At 37.6% G+C, this 24,097-nt stretch overlaps 1 protein-coding gene across 1 annotated transcript in view; it reads left to right on the top strand.

Annotated features, from left to right (window-relative positions):
- LOC102218962 (neural-cadherin-like) overlaps positions 1-21,436 on the top strand; it is a 144,899-nt gene extending 123,463 nt beyond the window's left edge. Inside the window, exons 21-34 of the mRNA XM_014469793.2 lie at positions 708-892; positions 1,165-1,403; positions 3,707-3,984; positions 5,437-5,651; positions 8,114-8,241; positions 8,624-8,751; positions 9,498-9,609; positions 12,791-12,971; positions 13,702-13,868; positions 14,856-15,120; positions 15,949-16,129; positions 16,270-16,520; positions 17,294-17,451; positions 18,011-21,436. Coding sequence (XP_014325279.1) covers positions 708-892; positions 1,165-1,403; positions 3,707-3,984; positions 5,437-5,651; positions 8,114-8,241; positions 8,624-8,751; positions 9,498-9,609; positions 12,791-12,971; positions 13,702-13,868; positions 14,856-15,120; positions 15,949-16,129; positions 16,270-16,520; positions 17,294-17,451; positions 18,011-18,691 — 3,169 coding nt within the window. The 3' untranslated portion in view covers positions 18,692-21,436. The remainder of the gene's footprint in view (positions 1-707; positions 893-1,164; positions 1,404-3,706; positions 3,985-5,436; positions 5,652-8,113; positions 8,242-8,623; positions 8,752-9,497; positions 9,610-12,790; positions 12,972-13,701; positions 13,869-14,855; positions 15,121-15,948; positions 16,130-16,269; positions 16,521-17,293; positions 17,452-18,010) is intronic.
- The last annotated feature ends 2,661 nt before the right edge of the window (positions 21,437-24,097 follow it).

Raw genomic sequence — 24,097 nt, 5'->3', positions numbered from 1 at the left:
ATATAGAAAAGATAAAACTCAGAGCAAAATAAGAAGCTCAAAGAGTTCAGATGAAGACGCATCACTTGGATATTATTAATGTCACTTTACAGGGACTCAGTAGAAGCAGCAGCCTAGATGTAAGATATGAGGATATCAGCTTCAAATCTCTGCAAACAAATTGTTGTAGAAGCAAATGAGCCTTATGTGTTTCACAAACGTTTACATTCAGCCATTTTTAGCATGAATCATTTATTTGTGCAGCTGCTTTTTCTGGACGGAACATCATACAGCTTCAATGATTTAAAAAAAAAAAGAGTAGTGGATACAGCTAACTAAAAGTTTAGTTGGGATAATCCTAAAATCCCAGTCATAAGTTTTAGTTCTGCAAGAATTTTTACAGCCAATAACCACAATGTCAATACAGATTAACTAAAAGTTTACAAAACAACCAATGAAGTTAACGCTTTAGAAGCTATCCAGAAAAATTAAGCTAAGACTGCTAAATGTTTTTAAAATTAGCAAAAGCGCTAAACGAATCATTAGCTACACTTTTAGCAGAATAGCAGAAAACAAAATAACTGACACAAAATAAAAGGAAAAATTTACATTTTGTCTCTTTAAGTGTTATCAGAAGATCCAGTCTACTTTAGTTTCTTGAGATGATTACTTTCATGATGTTTGACAAATAAACATCTAATGATAACATAAATTTTTTCCTGTTGTAGGTTGTTCGGTCTGAATCAGAGCTCAGGTCAGCTCAGCATCAGGGAGGGAACTCCTCCAGGCACGTACCGCCTGCAGGTACGTGTGTCCGACAGCACATGGCCTGATGTCATCTCCACCGCTCAGGTGGATGTCACAGAGCTGCACCAGGAGGCCCTGCAGCAAGCTGGCTCCGTGCGCCTAAACAGTGAGTTCCCACAACATGCTGTGTTAAAAAGAGAGCTATTTTACCACTAAAGGCCGTTGAGAGATGCACATTTTTATGATCCCAATCTTCAGTTAGTTATTTTTCTAAGAATAGTTATCCAACTTTTAGACCTTTAAGGTCTAAAAGCTTTTGCAAAAGCAAAAACAAGAAAAAAGCAGCTAATCTAAAATAAGGCCTCCCTCTTCTGTGTTGTCATTTTTGTTCCCAAAGAACATTTAAAATACAAGCAGGAACATCTGCTCTTCTTCCAGATCTTACAGTGGAGGGTTTTTTCCAGAGTAGCAGCGGAGGTCAGGGGAGTCGGTTTTCCCGTTTGGGGCGAATGTTGGCTGAAATCCTGCAGACGTTGCCAGAGAACGTCCAGATATTCTCTGTAGGCAAAGCCGACCAGCTGAGTTACAGAGCGCTGGACGTCTGGTTTGCTGCACACGGCTCACCGTACTACAAGGCGGAGAAGCTTCATGGATACGTGGCGGCAAACAAAGCCAAGGTAAGACTCAAAAATTACTTAAAAACTACGTCTATAAATATCCTTGTATGAGACACCGTTTTTCAGAAATACAAACATAAATCATTATTTTAGACAATTGAGATTGAGGTAAACAAAAACTCTTAACAAAGCCACTTTATGTTCGGGGTTTGCTTTTCAATTCGTCTAAAACAAAATTAAAAAGAAGAGAGTGGAGAATTTATTTCGACTGCTGGTGAAGTTTAAATGCATATTGAAGTGTTCACACTTGGACAAATATGTGGTTATGAAAATAAACTGAACATGTTGTGTAAGCAATGATTTGGTTTTGTAATAGATTCCAATGTTCCACAGAATCACATGCAAACAACATGGAAATGAACATTTAACATGCATTAAAAGCTGAGGAGCTGCATCTGACGTCTACTACCACGACAGGCAGCTCATCATGCCAGTTAGTGAGCCATGCATAAAACACATACAGAACATGTGTGCACACGTTGACTGGGCAAGGTCATATGCAAATGTGTTACTCTGGGCTGCCTCACTGCTCATGTTTTCTTAATGGAACCATTAAAAGGTCATAAAATAGCAAGAGAAAAAAATATGTTTATATCTTTAAAGAAAATGAGGTTTTAGTTGAAAGACAGGGACATTAAATTATATTGTGTTTTGTTTTAATTCAAAGTGGAAGAGTTTTTATTTTTATTGCAAACAGATTAATCTAGATGTATGTTAGCAAGAAATTATCTGATGAGATATATTTTGGAAAAAGTAATGGCAGTTCAGAATACTACAATTTTTGAGATTATAAATTTAAAAATTTAAAATATGCATAAATGCAACTAATTTCAATTAGTTAACTTTATCGGCTGCATACAGACAAATGATGTTGGAAAGGAAAAAGTCTAAAATGTTTCACGTTCTCATATCACTGCAATGAAGGATGTATTCCTAATGGCTATAGGAATGATGGGAATATGAAAAGTTCGAGCAAACTAACTCTTCTGATATTTCATACTGATGATTTCAATTATACTTGGTTCGTAGGACTTAAAAATTCAATTGTTTTTCCAAGTATGTTGTTTTTCCATGCATAAATTCAACATTATATTAAATTAGCAAATCCAAAGTCATTACTATAACAGTAACTATTTCAATGGGAGCTATTTTCGTTCTTCTGACCTAAATAAACTGATGCAGCCTGGTTCAAAAGAGTATTCAACAACAAAACAAGGTCACCAAAACAATAAAAAAACATGTACAAATCAGTTCAAAGCACACATAATGATAAAAACAAGTTAAGCATCAAATACCAAAGAAAAAAGTGTGTGTTTAACTGTAATAGGCTGGAAAAAAAATTGTTTTGTCTAATTTAGAATAGCTAAAGACACAGAGTATGAAGTTAAAAGATTATGTAGACATTTTGGATTCATAAGTTGAAGCTCTGCATGAGGAACATCAAGTTCTTTGAATAAAAGTTTCAGATGGATCTTTAAAAACCTCAAAAAAGCATAAATAAATGCAGAGAAACCCTGAGGGACTCTGATTGGTGGGGGAAAACGCTCTTTGAGACAAAATAAGAGAAAAAGAGTCCAAATGACAAGCAGAGAAATTGAGTGAATTTGGCAACAGAGAGAGGAAATGACAACAAAACAAGAAATGACAAGAAAAGCACCAAAGTGCATAAATAATATTACAGAAAATGAATCAAATTCAAAAACTGTTGATGCAGTTAGACATGAGATCAAAGTCAGATGCTCTTATTCTTTGAAACTCTCTAATTTATGTTCAAACAAAATTCATGTCACTTTGTCTTGTTATACTAGTGTTGCATTAAAATCCCATTTGTCTTCTTTTCAGATTTATTCTTTACTTGCATGTTGTTTACATAAAAGGCCACTTTGTGAGTGTTCAGTTAAATTTTGGGATGTATTTAAAGTGTCTGGCAAAGTGTTCTCACCTTGGAGCTTTTTCTACATTATGTGTTTTGAAGTAGGACTTTTTTTAAGTGGATAAATTCTGTATTTCACTTTATTTTTTGGCAATCTGGCATTATTTTTTTAGGTTCACCTTTATGTGCTAGTTTATGTTGCCATAGCACCTAAAATCCCAGTAAAATACCTTAAATATTGTGTTTGTGATGTGAATAAATTTGGGAAACATCAAAGGATATGAATGCTTTTGCACTGTGATAATTTAAATATTTATTCCTACATTTTGGCAAATTTTTGTCCCACTGAGAGCAAATAAAGTTACATAAATCAAATGAAAAAAAAAAATTTTTTTATCTGTTTTGATCCTTCTTTCTCCGTCCTGCCCAGCTGGAGGCCATGTTGGGCGTGTCCATCAGCCAGGTGGGCGTGGATGACTGTCCGTACACAGACTGCAGTCAGTATGGAGGCTGCAGCAGCGAGGTTTCATTCAGCCAGGTCCCGGTGGCTCTGAGCTCCGGTAACGTCTCTCTGGTTTCGCTGTCGGCCTCGACGACCGCGCGCTGTGGCTGCCGAGGGCGAGAGGCGACCCGCCTGACATGCTCTGCCTATCCCATCAACCCCTGTCTCAACGGAGGCATCTGCCAGGATGGCCCTCTGGGATACCGGTATAAAATTTAAGACAAAAATACACTTTTTATGTATAAATTTATTGTCTGACATTTTATGAGAACTGAAATTTATTCCATTAGATAATAAATCATACGGAAGTGATTAGGGTCACTGAAACAAACAAACAAACAAACAAAAAAAACATATTCTGACTTCTCAGAATTCTGACTTTAAATTATGAGATTATTAAAACTGGCCATAATCCTCTTTGGTAAACCCACCACCCTATACCATGAAAATTAAATGTTGCATCTCCGGCACATTGGCATCATTTATTTTCTCTGTAGTTCTCCTGACTTTAAGCACGGCTGTCCTTGGCAGCTAACTGGCGTCTCAAACTGTTATCATCACGGTTTGAAGCTAGTAGAAATTTCCCATTTGTTAACTGAAGAACTCAGGCGAAATATGTCAAACATGTTAAAAGATTTAAGAAGCGAGCCAGCGGTTTCCATCTGCAGTAATAACACTCTGAGGCTCTGTTTTTCAGCTGCTTGGACTGCAGCTGACTTTGAATTGTCACATAACTATATTAGTTTAGATTGGAGCCGAAATATTGCAGCTGCTGAATCCCGACAGCTGGTTTCTCTTTCAAAGGTTTGTAGCTCTGGAAAATAAAACCAAGAAAACTCCTTTTTGAGAGCTTAAAGGTTTCTTTTTCTTGTTTACGTTTTCATCTATTTTTCTTTTTCTCTTTAATATGACAAGCCACAAAAGAAAACTACCCTGGGGGCCTCAGAAGTTTCCATTTTTTTTAAAAAAAAATCTTTCTTTTTTATTCTTCACTTTTAATTTTATGTTTGTTTGTTTGGCGCATTTAAAATAAGAACGACCAATGAAAAATTACTGAAATTTCCAAAAGAAGTTCAATAGAAAACAGGAAATGTTACTTTTGTTACCATAATTTTATGCTTTAAAGGCAAATATTCTTACAAAGTAGTGAAACAGCCCTCAATTAATTTCTTAGTTTCACTTTTAATTTTTTTTGTTTGGGGTATTTAAAGTGAGAACAAACACTGACAAAATTTTACTGAAATTTACCAAAGAACTTCAATTTTAGATAGAAAATGCTACTTTTGTTATTATAATTTTATGCTTTAAATTTAAATTAATTTATAAAGTACTTAAACAATCCCCATTAATTGCTTTTATGTATCTAATATTCATTCAACTTTGCCCTGGAGAATATCATTTATGTTCTAAATTCAAGGAAATCTTGCAAACCTTTTATGTGGCCCTCTAGACTCATAAAGTAAACCTTCACCTTTTATCACTCAGATTAAAGCAGTCTGTATTGTGCCAAATTACATCAATGTGAAAAGATGTTCACTGTTATTTAATTTTGGAGAAGTACTTATGGAATGGAGACACATTTATTTATTAATGTTATAACCGTTTTTATAGAATATATTGATCATTTTCTTAACCTATCAGCTTCTGCTTCCCTTCAGATGCAAATGTCCCCCCATGTTTGACGGGCCGGAGTGCCAGCAGACTAAACACAGCTTCGGAGGTCAGGGTTATGCCTGGTTTCCTCCCATCAAGCCTTGCTTCCAGAGCCAAATATCCCTGGAGTTTCTCTCCGAGTCGGCCAACGGGCTGCTGCTCTACAACGGGCCGCTTGGCCTCGTCCAGCCTGGGGAGCCGGAGGACTTCATCGCCGTCGGTGAGTTTAATGTGTTTATGTCACTAAAACAATCTGGACTTAAAAAAGAAAGAAACACAAGGGATTAATTTCACAATACACATGTGACGTCACACTTCCGTGAACTTTGTAGCTGACAGCCATTTTGGTAGGCAGTTGCTGTGGAGTTGCTATGACAACAATAAACAAGCTTAGAACTACCTCAACCTTGTTCCCATCTAACATACAAACAACATAAGTAGATTACAACTATTACTCGATTACAATTTTTGAGTACTCTACCCACCTCTGCGTAATACGAAGATAAATATCAGTGATATTTACTGTAAAACTTACTGCTCAATTAGCAAAATTAGCTTTGTCAATGTAGCTATTATCTGATCTAAGACTGATATGAAGCCTACGTATAGAAAAAAAACAACATATTTTGACTTACAAGAACCTTGTTATTCACATGGAAGGTTTGTGCGTCCTTTACAAATCCATTTAAAAATGTATCGTATTCATCCATAGATTTCAGGCCATGAAACTCTCTTTGTGTTCACTAGGTAGTTAACTAGCCGTAGTGTGAGTCCACATCGTCTGACATGTTTTCTTTCTCCGTCTCATCCGGTTCGATCCTGATGGCAGCCATTTTCTTTTTGTTAGTCCCGAAGCCATGGGTCCACTGTGCATTTCGCATTTGCCTACTAAGATGGCACGGAGGTGATCCGTGCCATCACAGAAGTGATCCATATGTGCCATCACATAGTTTCCATCAGATTTGTGGAAACTATGTATTGACACTAATGATGTTGCTTAAAATGCTATAGTTCAATGAGTGATTGAAGCACAGATGAGGAAAGAGAGGAAAGAAGAAAATAAGTAATTATGGCAACTGATATTGTCATTGTAATATTTAGTGAAATTATGGCTGTTGCTAAAATCTAGCAACAACCCTTAAGTCCCCTGTACTTTTAATACCATATTCTAACGGGATTATTTCTAAATACTTCAGCAGACATATTTTCTTTTACTGTTTTCGTCGGTGTTATCTTTAAATTATCTGTTGGTTTCTAGTGATTTAGAGTCAGAACTAAAGCTAGAAACCTAAAAGCTTAGCAAGCCAATAAAAGGTGAGGAAGAGCATTAATACTGATGTTTTTACCTCTGACTCTGATGCTTCTTGGAGGTTCTAGGTATTCTCTCTCCAACTCCCCCGCTTGCTGCCTTGAGACTTCAATTTGAAATGTGACACTCGTTTGATTAAAGTCAAAACATTATTTTAACTTCTAAGCTCTCTAAGACACAGTGTGATCTAACACTCCCAGTGGGGAAGCTTCATCAGCGCGTCCTTTTCAACAAACACAAAGCGTTCATCAATCTGCTGCTGTAGAACAGCATCTCAGCGGAGGAAACGCTTCATAAACTCTAACGTCAGCTCCCGGCGGTTCTTATGTGGTGTTAATGGATTAGCCCGCCGATGGCCTTTCAAGCGCTCCTTGCATAATCTTGTGGCATTAGCGTTATGTAATTATCGAACCCGGGTTGTTGCCAAGCGGATCTGGGGAAATAAAAATCAACGGTGACGGCAGCATTGATGTTTCTGAGCCATTTTTCACTTAGATGTTCAATATTACGACTGACCCAGTCACAAACTCGCACACATACACACACGCTTTGGCATGAATACACACATCTTATTGGGACAGACGGTGATTGACTGAGGGGATTTCTGCTGCTATTGATGGGATTCAGCAGCTTACACAGCAATAGTCATGATGGCATGCATCAACTTTTCAGACCCAACAAACAAAGTCATCCTCCATCTTATGTGCTTGGTTTGATGTGACGATAAATTAATACAAACTCACTGTGCAGGATGCTTTTATTCATATCTATTATATTTAGAGATGCATCAGTGAGAATTTACTGGCCAATTTTTGATCTCTGGTTTTGTAAAATTTGGAGCCACCAATCCTATATTTCCCTTTAAGAACTATGAGAAAGTATAAGAGCAGCAACAAAAATGTATTTTTCTAACCTTCCTGCTGTGAACACTCTTAGTTGTTTGTCTGAGAGAGAATATATTACCTTCAACGAAATATCAGGGCCAGGCTAAGAAAAACATTTTTTAAATTTGGACATTAAAGTAATAATATTATGAGAATAAGGTCACAGTAATAGGAGAATAAAGTTATAAACAGCTAATACTACCAGAATAATGTTGTAATAACACAGGAATAACATGATAGTAATGCAAAAATAAAGTTATAATTTTACCAGAATAAGGTTGTAATATTAGACGGATAAAGTAGTTATTTTATGAGAATACTTCCATGAAAATAATAAAATATAAAAGGAGCAATGCCTGTGCTTCCTCTACCTGTTTCAGTATTCAACTCTACGGATTCTGAGATTTTTGTAGGTTATTCTTGTGATGTTTGAACACAAAATAAAAGTTTGCAATCAGAATCCATTTTTTTTTTCTCCACTTCATCCAGAGTTAAGGAATGGAGTTCCAGTTCTGAGCATAAACCACGGATCAGGAACGCTGACCCTTCAGCTCCCACCCAAAGCTACGATCAACGACCGGCGCTGGCATCGCCTGGACATAATCAGCGATGGGAAGGTAAGACAGAAAAACAGATGGATGGTGATAAAAAACAATACCATGAGTGTACGTATGAATTTAGATATTTAGAATACTGAAAAAATACTCCTATGTTGAACAAACATTGACAGTTTAGCATGACCTAAATATTTAGCTCAGAGATAAATATTTAGTTAGCAAGCTAAATATTTAGTTTGCCAACAAAATATTTATTTTGAAACTTTGACATTTATAAATAAGTAACATGGTGAAAATATGACTTTAAAAATGTAATACCTTTTTCAAAATCTCTTTAAAAATGTTGTCTCAGTTGCTAATAGTCATTCAGTATTTGATGAGTAGCACCAGGCTGCTAATCAAACACCAGTGACTGTTTATGTCCCTTTCCCTCTCCGTTCAGCTTGTCCAGCTGATCCTAGACCAGTGTGGTGGGGTTCCTGTGAACGAGATGGAAGGTGTGGGAGGGGAGACCCGAGAGATCGATGAGTCCGACTGCAGAGCTGCAGGAGAAACGCCCGGGACCCAGCGGTATGAAATAACCTGGAGACAGTGGAAAGAAATCTCCACCATCTGCAGAATAGTGGTGGTTAATAATTGCGTAATTAACTATTTTGCATAGTTTATTATGCAAAATTTGCATTTTGAAAGTTTTTGGACTTTCCTTTTTTTGTCTCTACTGCTCCTGAAAACAGCCCAAAAGCTTTAAAAAAAACACCCAACCAGTTTTTGGTAATAAGATGTCTGGAAAATGAGTCATTTCAAAAACCTCCAAAATGTAACTTCACAAATCAACAACCACTAAACCTCACTTAGCAAGCCCAGTGAACCTCAGCCCGTTACCTAGCAATACTGTACAAATAGAGCTCCAGTATGTTTGGTCAGCTGGTTTTATCTCTGTATAATGGCTGCTGGAAAAGACAAGTGTTTTGTTGTTGACTTATCATCCAGAAACTACTTGCTGCATTTTTGTTGTTTGTGCAGAAGGCTCTGCATCTGCTTTTCAAAAATGTAATTCTGCATCTGTTTTCACATGCGAGTGTAAATGTTGAGTTGGGGAGTGTGATTGCGCTAAAACGGCTCATTCAGAGAGGAAACTAAACAAATTAAAACCTCATTATCTAAGAATGATTTTGTGCTGAAACTTTGAACAGGTTAGGTTTGGTAAAAATAAAGCTTTTACCAAAGACTTTATTTTCTAAACCTTCTTTAGCTTGTTTTTTGGTTTTTTTTGCTCCTTTTGCTGATATATTTCTGCAATGTGTGCTTCCTATCAGGTATTTAAATGTCTACCAGCCTCTTCAGTTGGGAGGAGTGAAGGAAATGTCTCCCTACCGCCGTTACCGAAGTTTTACTGGATGCATCCGAAACCTGGTGGTGGACAGCCAGGTAACACAGCTCTGCATGTTTCAGTGTGTACTTTAAATATTCATGGGGTGAGCACAAAAAAAATCTGTTTGTGCTGGAGCAGTTTAAATTTGAATAACCTCAGGTTATATTTAATGGTCAGAAACTAATGAGTAGGATTACCCATCATTCTCCTCCAAATGGAAATGAGTCAATAAAAGAAGTGAAGGAAACACAATGTGTTTGTGTTTTCATCCTAAGAATCATTAGGTTTTCCTGGATGTGTTTCTTGCCTTGAAATGCAGCTGCAGTGTGTATGTGCCTGCATCTCTCTGTTTGTGCATGCATGAATTCACTCCCACCGGCTCCTGTGTGTTTGTGCTCGCGCGCCGTGGGGTTGGTGGTCGGACAGATGGTGGTCTGAGCTCGGCTCATCAGCCAAGGCCAATATAACAACATCACAGTCCAAAAGGTAATATGAATGAATAGAGGCTCTCGCTTCCCTGCAAGCTGCTGCGGTTCCTCTGCTGCTGAAGGAAAAACCTCAACAAGCTCCCACAGATCCCAGAATTTTTCCCAGGAAAGAGTTCAGTCAGCTTTAAAATGAGCAAGTTCAAGATGTTAGCATCAGCGCTGTTATTTTTCCCACAATCCCCTGTGTTTTGAGGCTGTATCTGAAATTTGTTAAGAGGTTAAGACAAAGTTTTCCCTGTTATTACATTTTTTCTGAATGTGAAGGACGGCAGAAAAGTGTCATGACGACAAATTGTGAATTTCTTTATTCAAATTACACAAAACATAACATCAGCATGTGGGCTTGCAATTAGCTCTGAAAATAAAATAGATTTCAGATTTCAGATTTATTTCTATCCCAAACTGGGCAATTGATGTTGCAGCAAGAATAAAAACTAAAAGACTATCAAAAACTATCAAAGATTAAAAAAATAAAAAAACAACAAAACATACCAAAAGGACATGAAATACAAATCAACACATAATAGGAAGAATACAGCAGTGTATTTCATTATTGACTGACAGTTGCTACAAACACTGAATCAGGTGCAAGTCCTTGTCCTGCATTAAAAAGAGATATTGCTGTAGGAACAAAGGAGAGCTTGTACATGATACTTTTTATACCAGGAAGTCTGAGCCTGATGCCAGAAGGCAGAAACTGGAACTCAGCATGTAAAGGATGAGAAGTATCAGCAATAATGGCTTTAGTTTTCCTAACAATTTGTTTTTTACACAGTTCTGTAAGTGAGCATTGTTCAACCCCTAAGATCTTATTGGTAGTATGTATTGCTCTGCTAAGGGCATTTTCTGATCTAATACTAAGATTTCCAAACAAACAGAGGAGGGAAAAAGTCAACACAGATTCAATCAATATATGATCTATAAAATAGGATAATTAATGACTTATCAACTTGAAACTTTGCGAGCCTCCTTAGATAAAATAATCTTTGCTGGCCCTTTTAGTGGAGGTTGAGTTCTGTAGAGTCCTGAGCTACTTCAGCATTTCTTTCTGCTGAAGTTCTGGAAGTCATTTGCCAAGGAATGTTATATCTATCTTAACTAATTTACTATGATCTACTCATAGTTCACAGCAATGATGAAGAGGGACATTTGAATTCAAGTTGAACTCAAGTGACAAAAACAACCACTTAGCAGCCAGCATTGGCTTTTCATAATTACTGCTTTTTAATTTAAAGCTCTACAGACATAAAGTAGAAACAGATAATTCATTTTTGTAGTTTTAGAAAATTAGGTCATTTTATGGATTTAACTGCCAAAGACTAAATTATTTTGGACAGTGTATTAAATTCTTACATGTATTATTCGTTAAGATGAAGGTTTTCTAAATGTACCAAGATGAAAAGCTAAATCTAAATTGATTTATGATGTTTGCCTCCTCCAATCCAGAGGACGCCCCCAACCAGCAAAATGAGCTGTCTTTAATTAAAGGTCACGCATGATGAATGTCCTTTAATATTCTCATAAAATAATGATTCAAATAAGCACTTTTCCTACATTAATTACAATTTTATTAGATACGCGAGTTGATAAAACTGGTCCACAGCCCATCTGTGCTTTCAGAATGGTGAGAACCCAACACTCCATTTCAAATGATTAGTTACTGAACTTCAATTGAAATTCGCTTTTTACAAAAATTGAGCACATTTTAACCTTTAAAGTAATCTAAATCTGAAAACATGTATCCTTCATTTGATTTAGGATTAAGAACTATTTCTTAATTTTTCAGGTTTGATTGTGCAGTGATAATATCAACTCCTTATGGTAAATGTGCTGATTAGATATTCACATATTCACATATAACCAGTGGATGGAAGTAAAAAGGAACAAAGTGTAATTTAAAAAAATAGCATTACAGTATATATTAATTCAACTTGAATGGATATTTTATGCATAGCTCAGTTGGGTAAGTTTTAGGTTAGTAATCTAAAGGTCCAGAGTTGTAAACTGTGATGTCACTGTTTTTATGAGCTAGCATGTCTTTGCTAAAACACTTCTACATTTAGACACCTAAAGAGTCTGACTTAAATTCTCGATGTCCAACAAATGTTTATTTTTAAAAAAATACTTGCCAACTATTTAAAACTACACATCTATGAACCATTTATGCCAATTTTCGGTGTATTTTGAACAAGTAAAAGTGTTTTTCTCTGGCACAAAGATGTAAAGGTTCCTCAGAACATTATGACGGGGATGTTGTGACATCCTTGCTTCTAAAAACGGGAAACCTTTTGAATTTTAGAAACTTCACATCCCCGCCTTACCTTCTTTTCCTAAGATCTTGTGGCAATACAAAGCTGCTTTCTAAACCCCCAAAAAGAGAGAAATAGTGAACTCAAAAAACACGCTTGTCATTGCTGTGTAATCAAAGCCGATTTCCCAGATTTCTTTAGAGGAATTCAGCTCACATTTATGTGTTAACACAGACTGACACACCACAAAATGCTGCCGCAGTGCGCCTGCCAACTGAAACAATGGGCTTGTGTGAAAATTTAGTGCATGTCGAATTAAGTCTTATTGCATTCTAAACTCAGGGGATCAAAACAGCGGAATTAAAAGAAAATCCAATCTAATGTTGGCCGTGAATACAGCCTGGAACTCTTCAAACGTCACGTTTTATGTTTCAGTGCACTGCTTTTGATGAAGCGTTACAGAGCAGAGAAGGAATGTCAGCTTTCTCGTTTCGTCTCAGGTGTACGACCTGGCGAGTCCAGGTGAGAGCGTCGACAGTGCGCCAGGATGCAAGCTGACAGACGGCGTGTGTGTGACGGCGGCCGGTCCTTCGTGTGGCGTTCACGCCTCCTGCCTCGCCGACTGGGGCTCCTTCAGCTGCGAGTGTCGTCCAGGATACAACGGACACAAGTGTGAGAGAGGTGAGAGACCCTCTGGTGTAAAAACTCTTGTGGATAAAGCGTAGTTTTAACTCAGGGTTATAATACTGCTGGGTTTTTCATTAGAGTTCAGTTTTATTTGATTGTGACTTTTTGTCTTGTTCGGTTAGCTTTAGTTTGTTTTTATAGTGTTTGCTAGATTTTAGTAGTTAAATGTTTAGTTTTTATTAGTTATAGTTTTAGTTTTTTCATACTTTGGTTAATTTTTAGGTGTAAAATTTCAAAAATGATTACCATGGGCGTGCTGTGGTGGCGTAGGGGATAGCGCGACCCACATTTGGAGGCCTTGAGTCCTCGACGCGGGTTTGATTCCCGGACCCAGCGACATTTTCCGCATGTCTTCCCCCATTCCTGTCAACCTACTTTCATTTAAGGGACACTAGAGCCCACAAAAGTCCCCCTGGAGGGGTACAAAAAAAATAATAAAAAGATTACTGTAATTTGCCGTCACTTGACACAAACTGCTTGTAGGAGGGGAAAAAATCTAATTCACAGCAGTTCGAAAGGCTGATAAATACATTCAGAAACACAAAACAAAGGATATTATATGTATACTTAAAATATGTTTTAGATGTACGAATATATGATGTAATTCCAGTTAGCTATAGTTTTTATTTATTTCAGTTAACAAAAATGTTTTCTCAATTCCAGTTTTGGTGATTTCCTTAGTGTTCGTTAGCTGTAGTAACCTTGCCCTCCGTTCACTGTTCAGCTGTGCAGGAGTTCTCCTTCGACTCGGACAGCGTGATGCGTTTTCAGCTCAGAGGAGGCGGCAGCTCCCGACGCACCAACATCCAGATGCTCCTCCGGACCAGAGCCACCTCGGGGACCCTGCTCTCCGTGGCGTCCCGGGACTCCAACGAGTACATCATTCTGGAGGTCAGCCTGACTTTCAGCTTCAGTATTTACCTACTTTACTGCTAAATGACCTGTCCATGCCAACATAAACAACAGCTACTAGTTACTGAAATCCCATTCTGGGTTTTAGTGTCATTAATACCTTTTATAGTAGACACATAAATCACGGATTGGCCCTTTTTCCTACAGTAGGTCTTGTTTTCCAGGTGATTTGGAATCAGATTGAATCAAAACTGGTGGTGGAACTCCATTAAAATGTTTAACTGAGGTAATTTGATGCTAAATTATTGAATAAATAGACATATGAGGTCAACAACAAATATATTAGTTGTTTTAATCTGTTATTTAGATTATTTAATCGTCAGATTGGTGCAAAGTGCTCTTATACCGATTCAACCTGGATGTTTCAGGAACTTCTTTGATAAAAATCTATTTTGCTTTTTAGGTTTTAAAGCTTTACTGATTAGCTATCTCCTTTTAGCACAATTTGATCACAACAATAGTCTTTTCCAGCGTCCCATCAAATGATTTTTTTAACCAAAAATTGATGCCCATAGATAACATAACAATGCGTTTTATCCTGAATAGTTGTAGTTTGTGGATGTCGCTGTGTGTCAAATTTACTGGCATACCAGAAAAACACCAGCACAAAGGTTCTGCTCTAAGCTTTTGTATTTTTGTGTTGTTTCTTCAGTAGTTCTTGGTACAGCGCCACCACAGGCCAGTGGTTGAACATGTCGCTGAGGAGTTTGGTTTCAGGAGACTACGCGTTATCCTGATGCTAGATGAGAATTGGACAGGATATTAAAGAAATAGTGTAGCACCAACAATTTTGTAAAAGTAAAAGTTTTCTCAGTTTTCTGCACACTAAATAATTGTAAATAAATTAAAGACTAGTTCTTATCAATTATTCAGTGTGCAATTGCATTGAAACATTAATGTATTCTTCATATATATTTTTTTAAAGGTCTTTATTACTTTTCCTCCTTTAACTTTTCTGCTTTTCAGATCAGTGACGGTCACATCTCAGTGTGTGCCAACCTGGGAGACGGCGCTCACTCTCTCCAGCTCCCCGGTCACAGAGTGGACGTCGGACTGTGGGTCCTGGTCAGCCTCGGTCGCCACGACAACAGGTTTACCCTGCGACTGGAGCAGGGAGGGGGCTCCCGGGAGGTTCAGGCGCAGCTGGGGAGCCGCAGGGAGATTGTGGTTCATCCGGCCAGCCTGATGGTTGGCAACAGACCGAACGCTGGAGACAAGGCTGACTTCCAGGGTGAGATCTTGCTCTCATCAGTATTCATCTGCCAAAAGGATTTTATTTAACCTTAATTTTAAAAAATTTATGCGAGTTAAATAATTAGCTGTACATGTTATTGGGACTTTTTGGTTTTGGTATTTCCTTTACAGAGTGTAGGCATAAAAATAGATTATTTTGCAAGCATTTAATAATTATGTGCTTTGCCAAAGTTTTCACATATTGTGAATTTGTGAATTCACAATATGTGAATCTTTTCACATATTGTTGCTTTACAACCTGTCACTTGTGAGTCCAAAGAATCAGGACGAACTTCTGAGCTGCAAATAGATTTTAGCTGAAATATGTCGTAAGTTTTGGACTCTGACTGCAAATGCATGCCACACTTAAACTTTTTCTTTTCAAAAAATGCTGTAAACATATAAAATCTTCTGTCTACTTAAGATTTATGCTTTACTTCATGGTGGTCCATCACATAAAATCTTAAGAAAACAGACGATAAACAGTAGGAATACTTTTGCAGGGCACAGTAACTGCAACACTAGTTAAAGGACAAGAAAAACACCAATTTATACTTTATTAATATTCAGACCTTACTAAGCATTTTGAACAAGTGAGAAACGGTTTTATTTTGGTTTGGAAAGCAGCAGAACTACATTCTGATAACAGTTTGACTTTCAAACATTGAGTTGTTTTGATAGACCTTCATGATTTTACGTGATACACTTTTTACACCTTGTTCAACAGCTTGTTCAGGCCTGGTGAAGTCATCAAATCTTTGGTCTGATACCTCAAGTAAACTGCCAGTTTGTCTTTTCAATCAGATGTTGCTGTTTTTCCGTACAGGCTGCCTGCGGGACGTCCGTTTTAACGGCCACATCCTCCCTCTGGACGGCCAGAGCCGGGACCTGGTGACGCTGCTGGAGCGGCGGGGGGTCACCTCGGGTTGCTCCAGCGACGCATGCAGAGGCCAGCCCTGTCGCAGCCCGCTGCGCTGCATCGACCTGTGGAGAAAACACCAGTGCAAGTAAATAATGCATGAACGCAAACCCACACAGAATAAAGTGAACTGAGTTAAACATATTCAGGTTTGATGAAGCTTTTTTAGGGTATTTGTGCCAGTTGGTGCTCATCCAGTCATCTCTGCTGGACTCTGACCCGCTGCAGGTGTCCGGGCCCTCAGGTGACCGTCACCGATGAGTCCGGTCTCCAGCGCTGCGTACCGTCACCCTGCGGCCCCTCCTCCTGTCGTAATGGCGGCACATGCCATCCCCTGTCAGCTGACAGCTACCAGTGCCGCTGTCAGGAGGGATTTAGGGGTCAACATTGTGAGCTGGGGCAGGTCAAAGGTCAGAGGATGACTGCTCTCAGCCCCAGCTCCATCCTCGCCATCAGCATGTGCCTGCTTGTCTTTATTGGTAAGAACAAGTGATTGTTAAAGTGAATTTTTTGTGTTGCTTTATGTGATCTGAGCATATGTTTTGCCAATATCACACTCCTGCACCTTAAAACTGCAGTGTTAAATTTTTACAAAAATATGTTTTTTTCCATATTTGTTAAAACTTTCACCATGTTGCAACAGTTTGATATGAGACACAAAATTTGAAAGATTGATGTCCACCGTCTGAAGAAATGCACCGATCCTGACCAACAACAAACAGTCAGAGGCAGGAGGAGGGGCTTAGCGCTGTCCATCAACTTCATGTACTGACTGCTAAATATTCTAATGGTGGAGAAACAGTTCACTGTTACAGGAAACTGTTTATCAGGTGTCATCGGTGGCTATGCTAACTAGCCTTAGCATTCGTGGCAGGCTATGTTGCATAAACTCGGATGATTGTTAGCAGTAAGACCCTCCTCCTGGCTCTGATTGGTTGTTTTTGACCAGGAGCGGTGTATTTTAGCAGACAATAGTAGCACTGCGAGGAGATGAAGGAGCTTGATCTTTTCACAGATTATCTGTCTCATATTGTCAGGTTGGGGTGACAGTTTCAACAAATATGAAAAAAAATATTTTTTATTAATAATTGTTTTTATAAAAGTTGCATATAGCAGTGATAAAGCAAATGTCTGGTTGTTTTGTTAAACTGTAAAGCTTTAAGGTTTAAATATGTTTCATTTTGACGAGATGCTCTATTCATTTCTTCTACCTCCTATACCTGTGTGGGGGTGCATGTGTGTGTGTGTTTAGTGGTGTTGGTGGCAGTGACCGTTTGGAATCAGAAAGGCAGCCGAAATAAGTTCAGGAAGCGAGGAGTTTACCACATCCCTGCTGAACACCAGAGCTGGGAAGACATCCGAGAAAACATCCTGAACTACAACGAGGAAGGAGGAGGAGAGCAGGACCAGGTACCCAGTCACACACACACACACACACAACGCTAAACATGTTCAACCTTCTGCTTTTAAAGTTTATACTCACCTGTTCACATTCAGAACATTTCAACAGAGAACAAGTTGATCCAGGAATCAGTTTTGTTGATTTACTATCCAGAAATCACCTGCTGCATTCTTGATGGTTGTGCATGAGGCTCTACTAATGCTTTCCAAAAATGTACGGTATAATTGTGCATCACTTTGCACCCTTTTCCACTTATGAACGTAAACACTGAGTTGGAGGGCGTGGCTAACAGCAGCTTATTTGGATTTAAAGTGACAGAGGCCCTAAAGCAGCTCATTCTGAAAGAAGCTCAGAAGTGAGCAAACTGAAACCTTGTTATCAAAGAATGATTTGTGCAATGAACATGTTTTGTATAACCCATAGACCTATCCTAACCTCTTCAAGGACGCATAGTAAAGTCTTGGTTGCTGAAGTTCATCCAGAAACAAGCTCATGTCTTCAACAGAGCCCTCACTATAATGAGATCTTTAATTCATGGACTACATGTTTTTGGTTTCTTCCTTTCAGAATGCATATGACATCACGGAGCTGAAGCGTCCTCTGTGCTCCAGCTTGTCCCAGTCGTCCTCCTGCACCACCGCCCCGCTCATCAAGTCCTCCCCTGGCTCCCAGGAGGAGGTGCATCCGTCCGGCTCCTCCTGCAGCTCCGGCGCCCCCTACCTCAGCATCCCGCACCACCACCATCACCACCACCACCATCAGCACGCAGCCGGCGCCGGCTACAGCAGCGACGCCACCTACGCCAACTATTCCTCCCACGCGGGCAGGGACACAGAGATGAGTGACACGGGCAGCTGCGTCGATGCTCCGCCCGCGGCGCGCTCGCATGTGGACTTCAAAAGCTACGTGGAGCGAATCATCTGGGAGGCAGACAACGACAGCGGTGCGTTTCCAGCCGACGCCTACCACGTCTGGTGCGTGGAGGGCTCCGGGTCCTCAGCAGGAAGCCTCAGCTCTCTGGGGTCGGCCGTTTCCTGCAGAAGAATGGCTGCCGGGGACAAAAAGAAGGAGGCAGAGGAGGAGGAGGATGAAGGGGGTTTTGTGTGTGACAGGCTGTCACGGTGGGGGCCGAAGTTTCAGGCTCTGAGTGAGATGTACGACCGGCCACAGCTGGGCCTCACGTACAGGGACGCAATAGCCTACATACAGAGGAGCCACAGCCATGACCCGCTGCCTCAGCACCACTAGGGGGAGCCACTCAACCACGACCACACAGTCCTACTTTGCTTATCGGGTCTGGAAGTGCTGCATTCACACAGCCTCAGAAAACAAACGAGAAATGTTCAGGTTATATTCACTATTATGGTCCTGTCAGGGATATTTACTCAGGGCAATATGGCTTCAAAATAAAATCCTTTTTTTCATACCAGATCACATTTTCAATTTTAATTTCTTTCTCACTTTGTTTCTAAGAAAAAATAATGATTCACAAAAGTGGCTTTTATTTCAATCATCTTTTCTGTGGGTTGTAATACAGAGTATTAGAACCAGCTGAAGATCATTTTTTGTTGAATTATGAGAATATAGTTGTAATATTGGCAGAAAAAAACTATTTTAGTAGACGTAACATCTTAAAGTTGCGAGAAAAAAGTAATTTTAGTGAGAAAAAAAAGCCTTGATAATTATGGAGATCTGACGTGGCGACCTCAGTCATTGTGGTTCTCTCTTCGAAATACTCGGTTGTGTGAACAATCATTTAAAAAGTCCTGCTACTGATAATAATTTGAGGCTGATATGTAAAAGATTAATTGTTTTTATTAAGTGAAACCATTACAAAAGTATGATTTCACAAGATGATTAACATTCCTTATGACTTTATTCTTGTAATGAAGTCATTAAAAAAATTGTGGCCTGGCCCTAATATTCCGACATAGAGTTGACCTGAGTTCAAAGTTCAGATAAATAGACGCTGTAAAACACGCTTATCAGGCCAAATGGCTGCTGTGTGTGCGCACTGACATCACTATGAACTATAAAAACTCAAGAAGTGGTAAAAAAAAAACAACAAATTTTCCAAAAATAAAATCTTCATAAACCAAAAATTTGATTAATGATCCAGCTGTAAATTATGGTATTTTCAGTCCCCAAATATTTCAAATTTAAGTCCAGACATAAACAAGAAAGTTTTGCTTATTTCTGCTTCTTGGTTGGTCATTTTAAGAAAAGAAGGAATAAAACCAATGAAACTCTAGTTTATGAGTAATCAAACAGATACAACAGAGCTCATTTTAAAAGGGTTAAAAGATTATAAATACCAAATATTAATTCTGTTACAACTAAAATGTCTATAAATAACAGACTTTGCTTTAATGTGTTCATATTGGAGGGTTTTCTTTTTAGTGTTATTTGTGTATTTTAGTTGAGTTTGAATTATCTTCTGCAAAAGGACTCATCTGATGTTTTGCACTCATCTCATAGTTTTATTCCCACAGTTCTTAGGTTTTTGCTGCTTGATGTTTACTTCTCTCTTTTTCTTGTCAGAAACGTTTCCATTTCCTGCTAACTAGCTAGGCTAGCTTAATGAGCAGAACAGCTTGAGAAATTTGACTGATATCAGAAATAACAAACAACATTTGTTTTATTTTATAATAATGATTGGAAAACAAATTATAATCAAATTATAATTACATTTTATTTTTATTTGCTTTTTCCTTTCAACTTTCAGAAGCCCCCGTAGCGCCCCCTGGTGGCCCCACTTTGAAAAACTCTGATTAGGAGATGAAGTTCTAAGCGGCTCTATGCAGCAGGTTTTAGCAGCAGATTTAGCTCCAGAACATCTAATCCAACAAAAAGGGTTTAAATGGGATGTTGTGTGAATGCAGCAGCTCCTCTCCCCTGTGTTCACCAGTGTTAGGAGAAATTCAAAGACACATTCAATGTTAGAGGTTCATTGTGTCGCGCTCCTTTTTTCAGAGAAGCTGTGCTTCAGAAGAAAAAAAAAGCACAGAAAACTCGTTACTGGTTCACCAGCTTTACACAGAAACATTCTTCCTCTTCCATTAAAATATCTTCTTTGTGATGTAGTTATTCAATTCGTAAGAGGCTTCTGGGTCGCTGTGCTTTGCTGTTTGCGAAATGGGACTTTCGGGGTCAAAGAGTGTTTTCTCTGAAGCAACACCACCATCAAATGATGTGAGAAACTTTCAGTGGCTGGAGGTCAGAGTGGAAGAATTACACTGCTACACTTGAAATCTCAGAAAACATTAAGGCCTTGAAAATGACTCAAGTTCTTCTTTCACTGCATTTTATTTGAGAATTTTTGGATCGGAAAGTTTTTCCTTTGAAATTTATATTCAAAATGTCAAACATGCTAAAAGTCTTTCCAAGGATCTTTGCAGTTTTTTGTAAATAAACATAGACAAACTTAGATTTTTAAACTCCCAGGTTCAAAAGATGTGTAAACACTCAAAAATAAGCTTTTAATTTCTCTTTTCTACCTTCTTATTGCACTAAAAGAGGATTCAGTCTTCATACAGGACAAAACAATCAATTTGAAACAGAACTTTTGTAATATTGGAGGGTAAAACACTTTTTCCACCTTGTAAAATCAGCTTTACTGGTACATTTTTAAATAAGATTATTTTTCTACTCCCTTAAAGAAGTTCATTGAGGATCCTCTTTGATGGTTGTTGGTTATGCTCTGCTGACTTGCTGGTTACTCCACTTTTTCCGTCCTAGAACTCACTTTTTTACGTACAAATTTGATCTTCAAGCAGCTTTGAAATGTCCATTCATTGAAACAAAATCGGAGCAAACCTAATTTGCAGTTGAAGATGAACTTATTAGTCTGCTTAAATGTTTGTTGACACAAACCTCCGTTTTTTTTATTACATTTATCACCCAGACACTAGGTGGTGCTAAAGAGAGAAGAGAAGAAAGAATCTACTGAGATAAATGTGTTTAAATGTGAAAAATTAGAAAAACGTGAGGCTGATCCAGATAAAATTTTGAAAATAAATAAATACATTTTGGAAATTATTTACCTTTTCACACAAATTTTAACAGTTTTAGATTTTATATCCAATCTAAAGAGAAATTAAGTGTGTACAGCATAAAGCCAATCATATAACCTTCAAAAATACTCAAATTTTGGGATCAGATTTACCTTTTAAAATTTACTTTTCAGTCCTGGTTAAAGTTGTTGGCTTTGCTGGTAAATATATGTGAAAAAAACTTAAAATTAATTTGTTTTATAGCAGATTTTCAGAAAAAGTGATATTATGAATCACAAACATGTGATTTATAATTTGATTTAATATAATCGGTGGAGATAATTATTCATACTTCTAAAAATGTTATTAAAATTAAGCTTCATAGTTTATATATGGAACCCTTAAAATTTGAATTTATGACTTCCTGTTCCCAGGAGGTATAAATACGATGTGACACCAGAGCTCATTTATTTTTAACTTTAGCTCTTTAAAATGGAAAAGACAAGCAAACATGTCATTCAAAGCAAATGTATGTTGATGTTGATAAGTCAAACTATTTTTTTTCAGATTATGCAACTTCCAGTATTTGATTAATTTATTCACAATCCTTTTATTTATGGTTCCAACAAACATAATGACCACATATAGGTATAGTTTTTATTATTTTTAGCATCTTGGTTTTGTATATTGAACTGTAGAAATTGGTTCAGTTCTAAAGAACGCTGGAGTATTCTCATATTGTGATCTTACACTTTAAAAGTCCACATTTGTTGCATTTTCTTTTGTTTTGCTCTCATCAAAGTTTGCAGATACAATCAAGCAAATCCAGAGTTAGATAAAGGGACTGAAAAAAGCCAGGCTGCTTTCTGCCACCCTAATCTCCAATCAACCCTACAGAGTTTATTTAGTGACCACTTGACAGCCTTTTCACAGCTCAGCGCCTGTAAATTCAGCTGTTATCTGGGCTGTGGTCGTTTGTTTCACCTGCATTAAAGCAGACGGTAAATTTGTCATCCTGAAGGTGAGAACAGAAATAGAAGACATTGCCCTGGACTTTAGTAGGACATGTGTTTTCTGCACATGACTTTTTAAAGTTTCTTTGCTATCAAAACAAAAATGGGTGATTAGTTTAACCCGAATGCATTATCTACCACCTGGTTTTCATTACGTCGCCTGATGAATGCAGATCTTCGTGGAGATGAGGACAGTCAGAGTAAAAAGGTTTATTTTAAACTCAATCAACTCAAATGTCTGCTGCCAGTTCAAGGTTTTATGACCCAGCTCTCCATTATTGTTCTATTAAATCTTATTTTGGATTCAGATGTCAGTTTTTGTTGTTGCTTTTTGTGCAGCTTCCAGTATGAATTAGTTAAAGTTCTTTCTTTCAGATGGTGAAACAGGTTTTGTGTTTCTCTTCTGGTGCCTAAAGTGAAATAGAATAAAAGTAAAATAAGCCCTGAAAGAACTGTGCTCAAAACTATGCATCCAAATGGAGTAACACAGGTGTGTGTGTGTTTTTATAAACTGTCGATGTGAAGCAGATGTTGAGTGAGTTTTGGCCTCTTCGCTGTTCAGCATCTGTTGTAAATCCAGAGCTTTTCGAGGCGGAGGTGTGAACATGTTGCAGCATTCCTGTAGGTTTAAACTGAGCAGAGATGCACCGTGTAATATGATGTACAAATAAACATTTTATAGCTGCCTATTATGGATTATTCCTTTTGTATGTGACTTTTAATAAAAAATAAATAAAAAAGCCTTTTCCCCATAAAGTTTGTCCTGTGTGTAGCTGATTATTTCTGTCTGCTTTGATGATTATGGCTCTCTATTGATGATTTCTTAGAAAATTGGAATCATTTTCTTCACAATCTTCTTAAGGCTTCACCTTTACTATCACACTTTTTCCTTTCACTTAACTTTCCATTGAGATGTTGCACACAGGAAACCTTCCACAGGAAGATTTGGTAAGGGTTAAGGTCAAATTACTTAAATCTGGTTCTAAACTGCATAGGCCATAAAAATATTTCTGTGATAAAAATCCTGTTTGATTTGATTTAATATTCTAATTTACACAGAAACTGAATTTTGGTTGGTTTAAAACTCCATGACACACAAGAAAATATCAATTTTGAAATAAATCTCTATCACAAGATCTTAAATTTATTTTTTAAAATTTAATAAAACAACTTCTGGGGGAAATGAGTGCTGGACAAGAATTTATGTATAAAACTCGTGTTCTGTTTTTGAAATATGATAAAATTAATTATAATTGCAAATTTAGATATTGATCTCACATTTTTGGACCAAAAAACCCCAAGAAGTCTGAAAATAAAATGAACATTATATTTTAGAAAGCAAAAATAAAACAATAAGAACAAAAACATTTTGGGAAACTGTAAATAGACGATGGAAAGCAATAAATATCAAAACACATATTATTTAATAATGGTGGATTTGAAATATAGAGTTGATTTTTTTTAACATTTTTTTCTTTAAATAACTCTTTCCAGACAAAATGTGTTTTCTGTCTATAAAATGTTTATGTTATATTTGACTTCCACATAGTTTTTATTCTGTGGTGGATTTGCTATGATTTGTTATGATTTCAAAGCATTAGCATTTTTTATTTAATCTAATGCCTTAAGTAGTATTTGTCTTTAAAATC

This window comes from Xiphophorus maculatus, chromosome 3 (genome assembly GCF_002775205.1).
Source record: "Xiphophorus maculatus strain JP 163 A chromosome 3, X_maculatus-5.0-male, whole genome shotgun sequence".
Lineage (NCBI taxonomy): Eukaryota > Metazoa > Chordata > Actinopteri > Cyprinodontiformes > Poeciliidae > Xiphophorus > Xiphophorus maculatus.
This window is presented reverse-complemented; position numbering and strand designations above follow the sequence as displayed.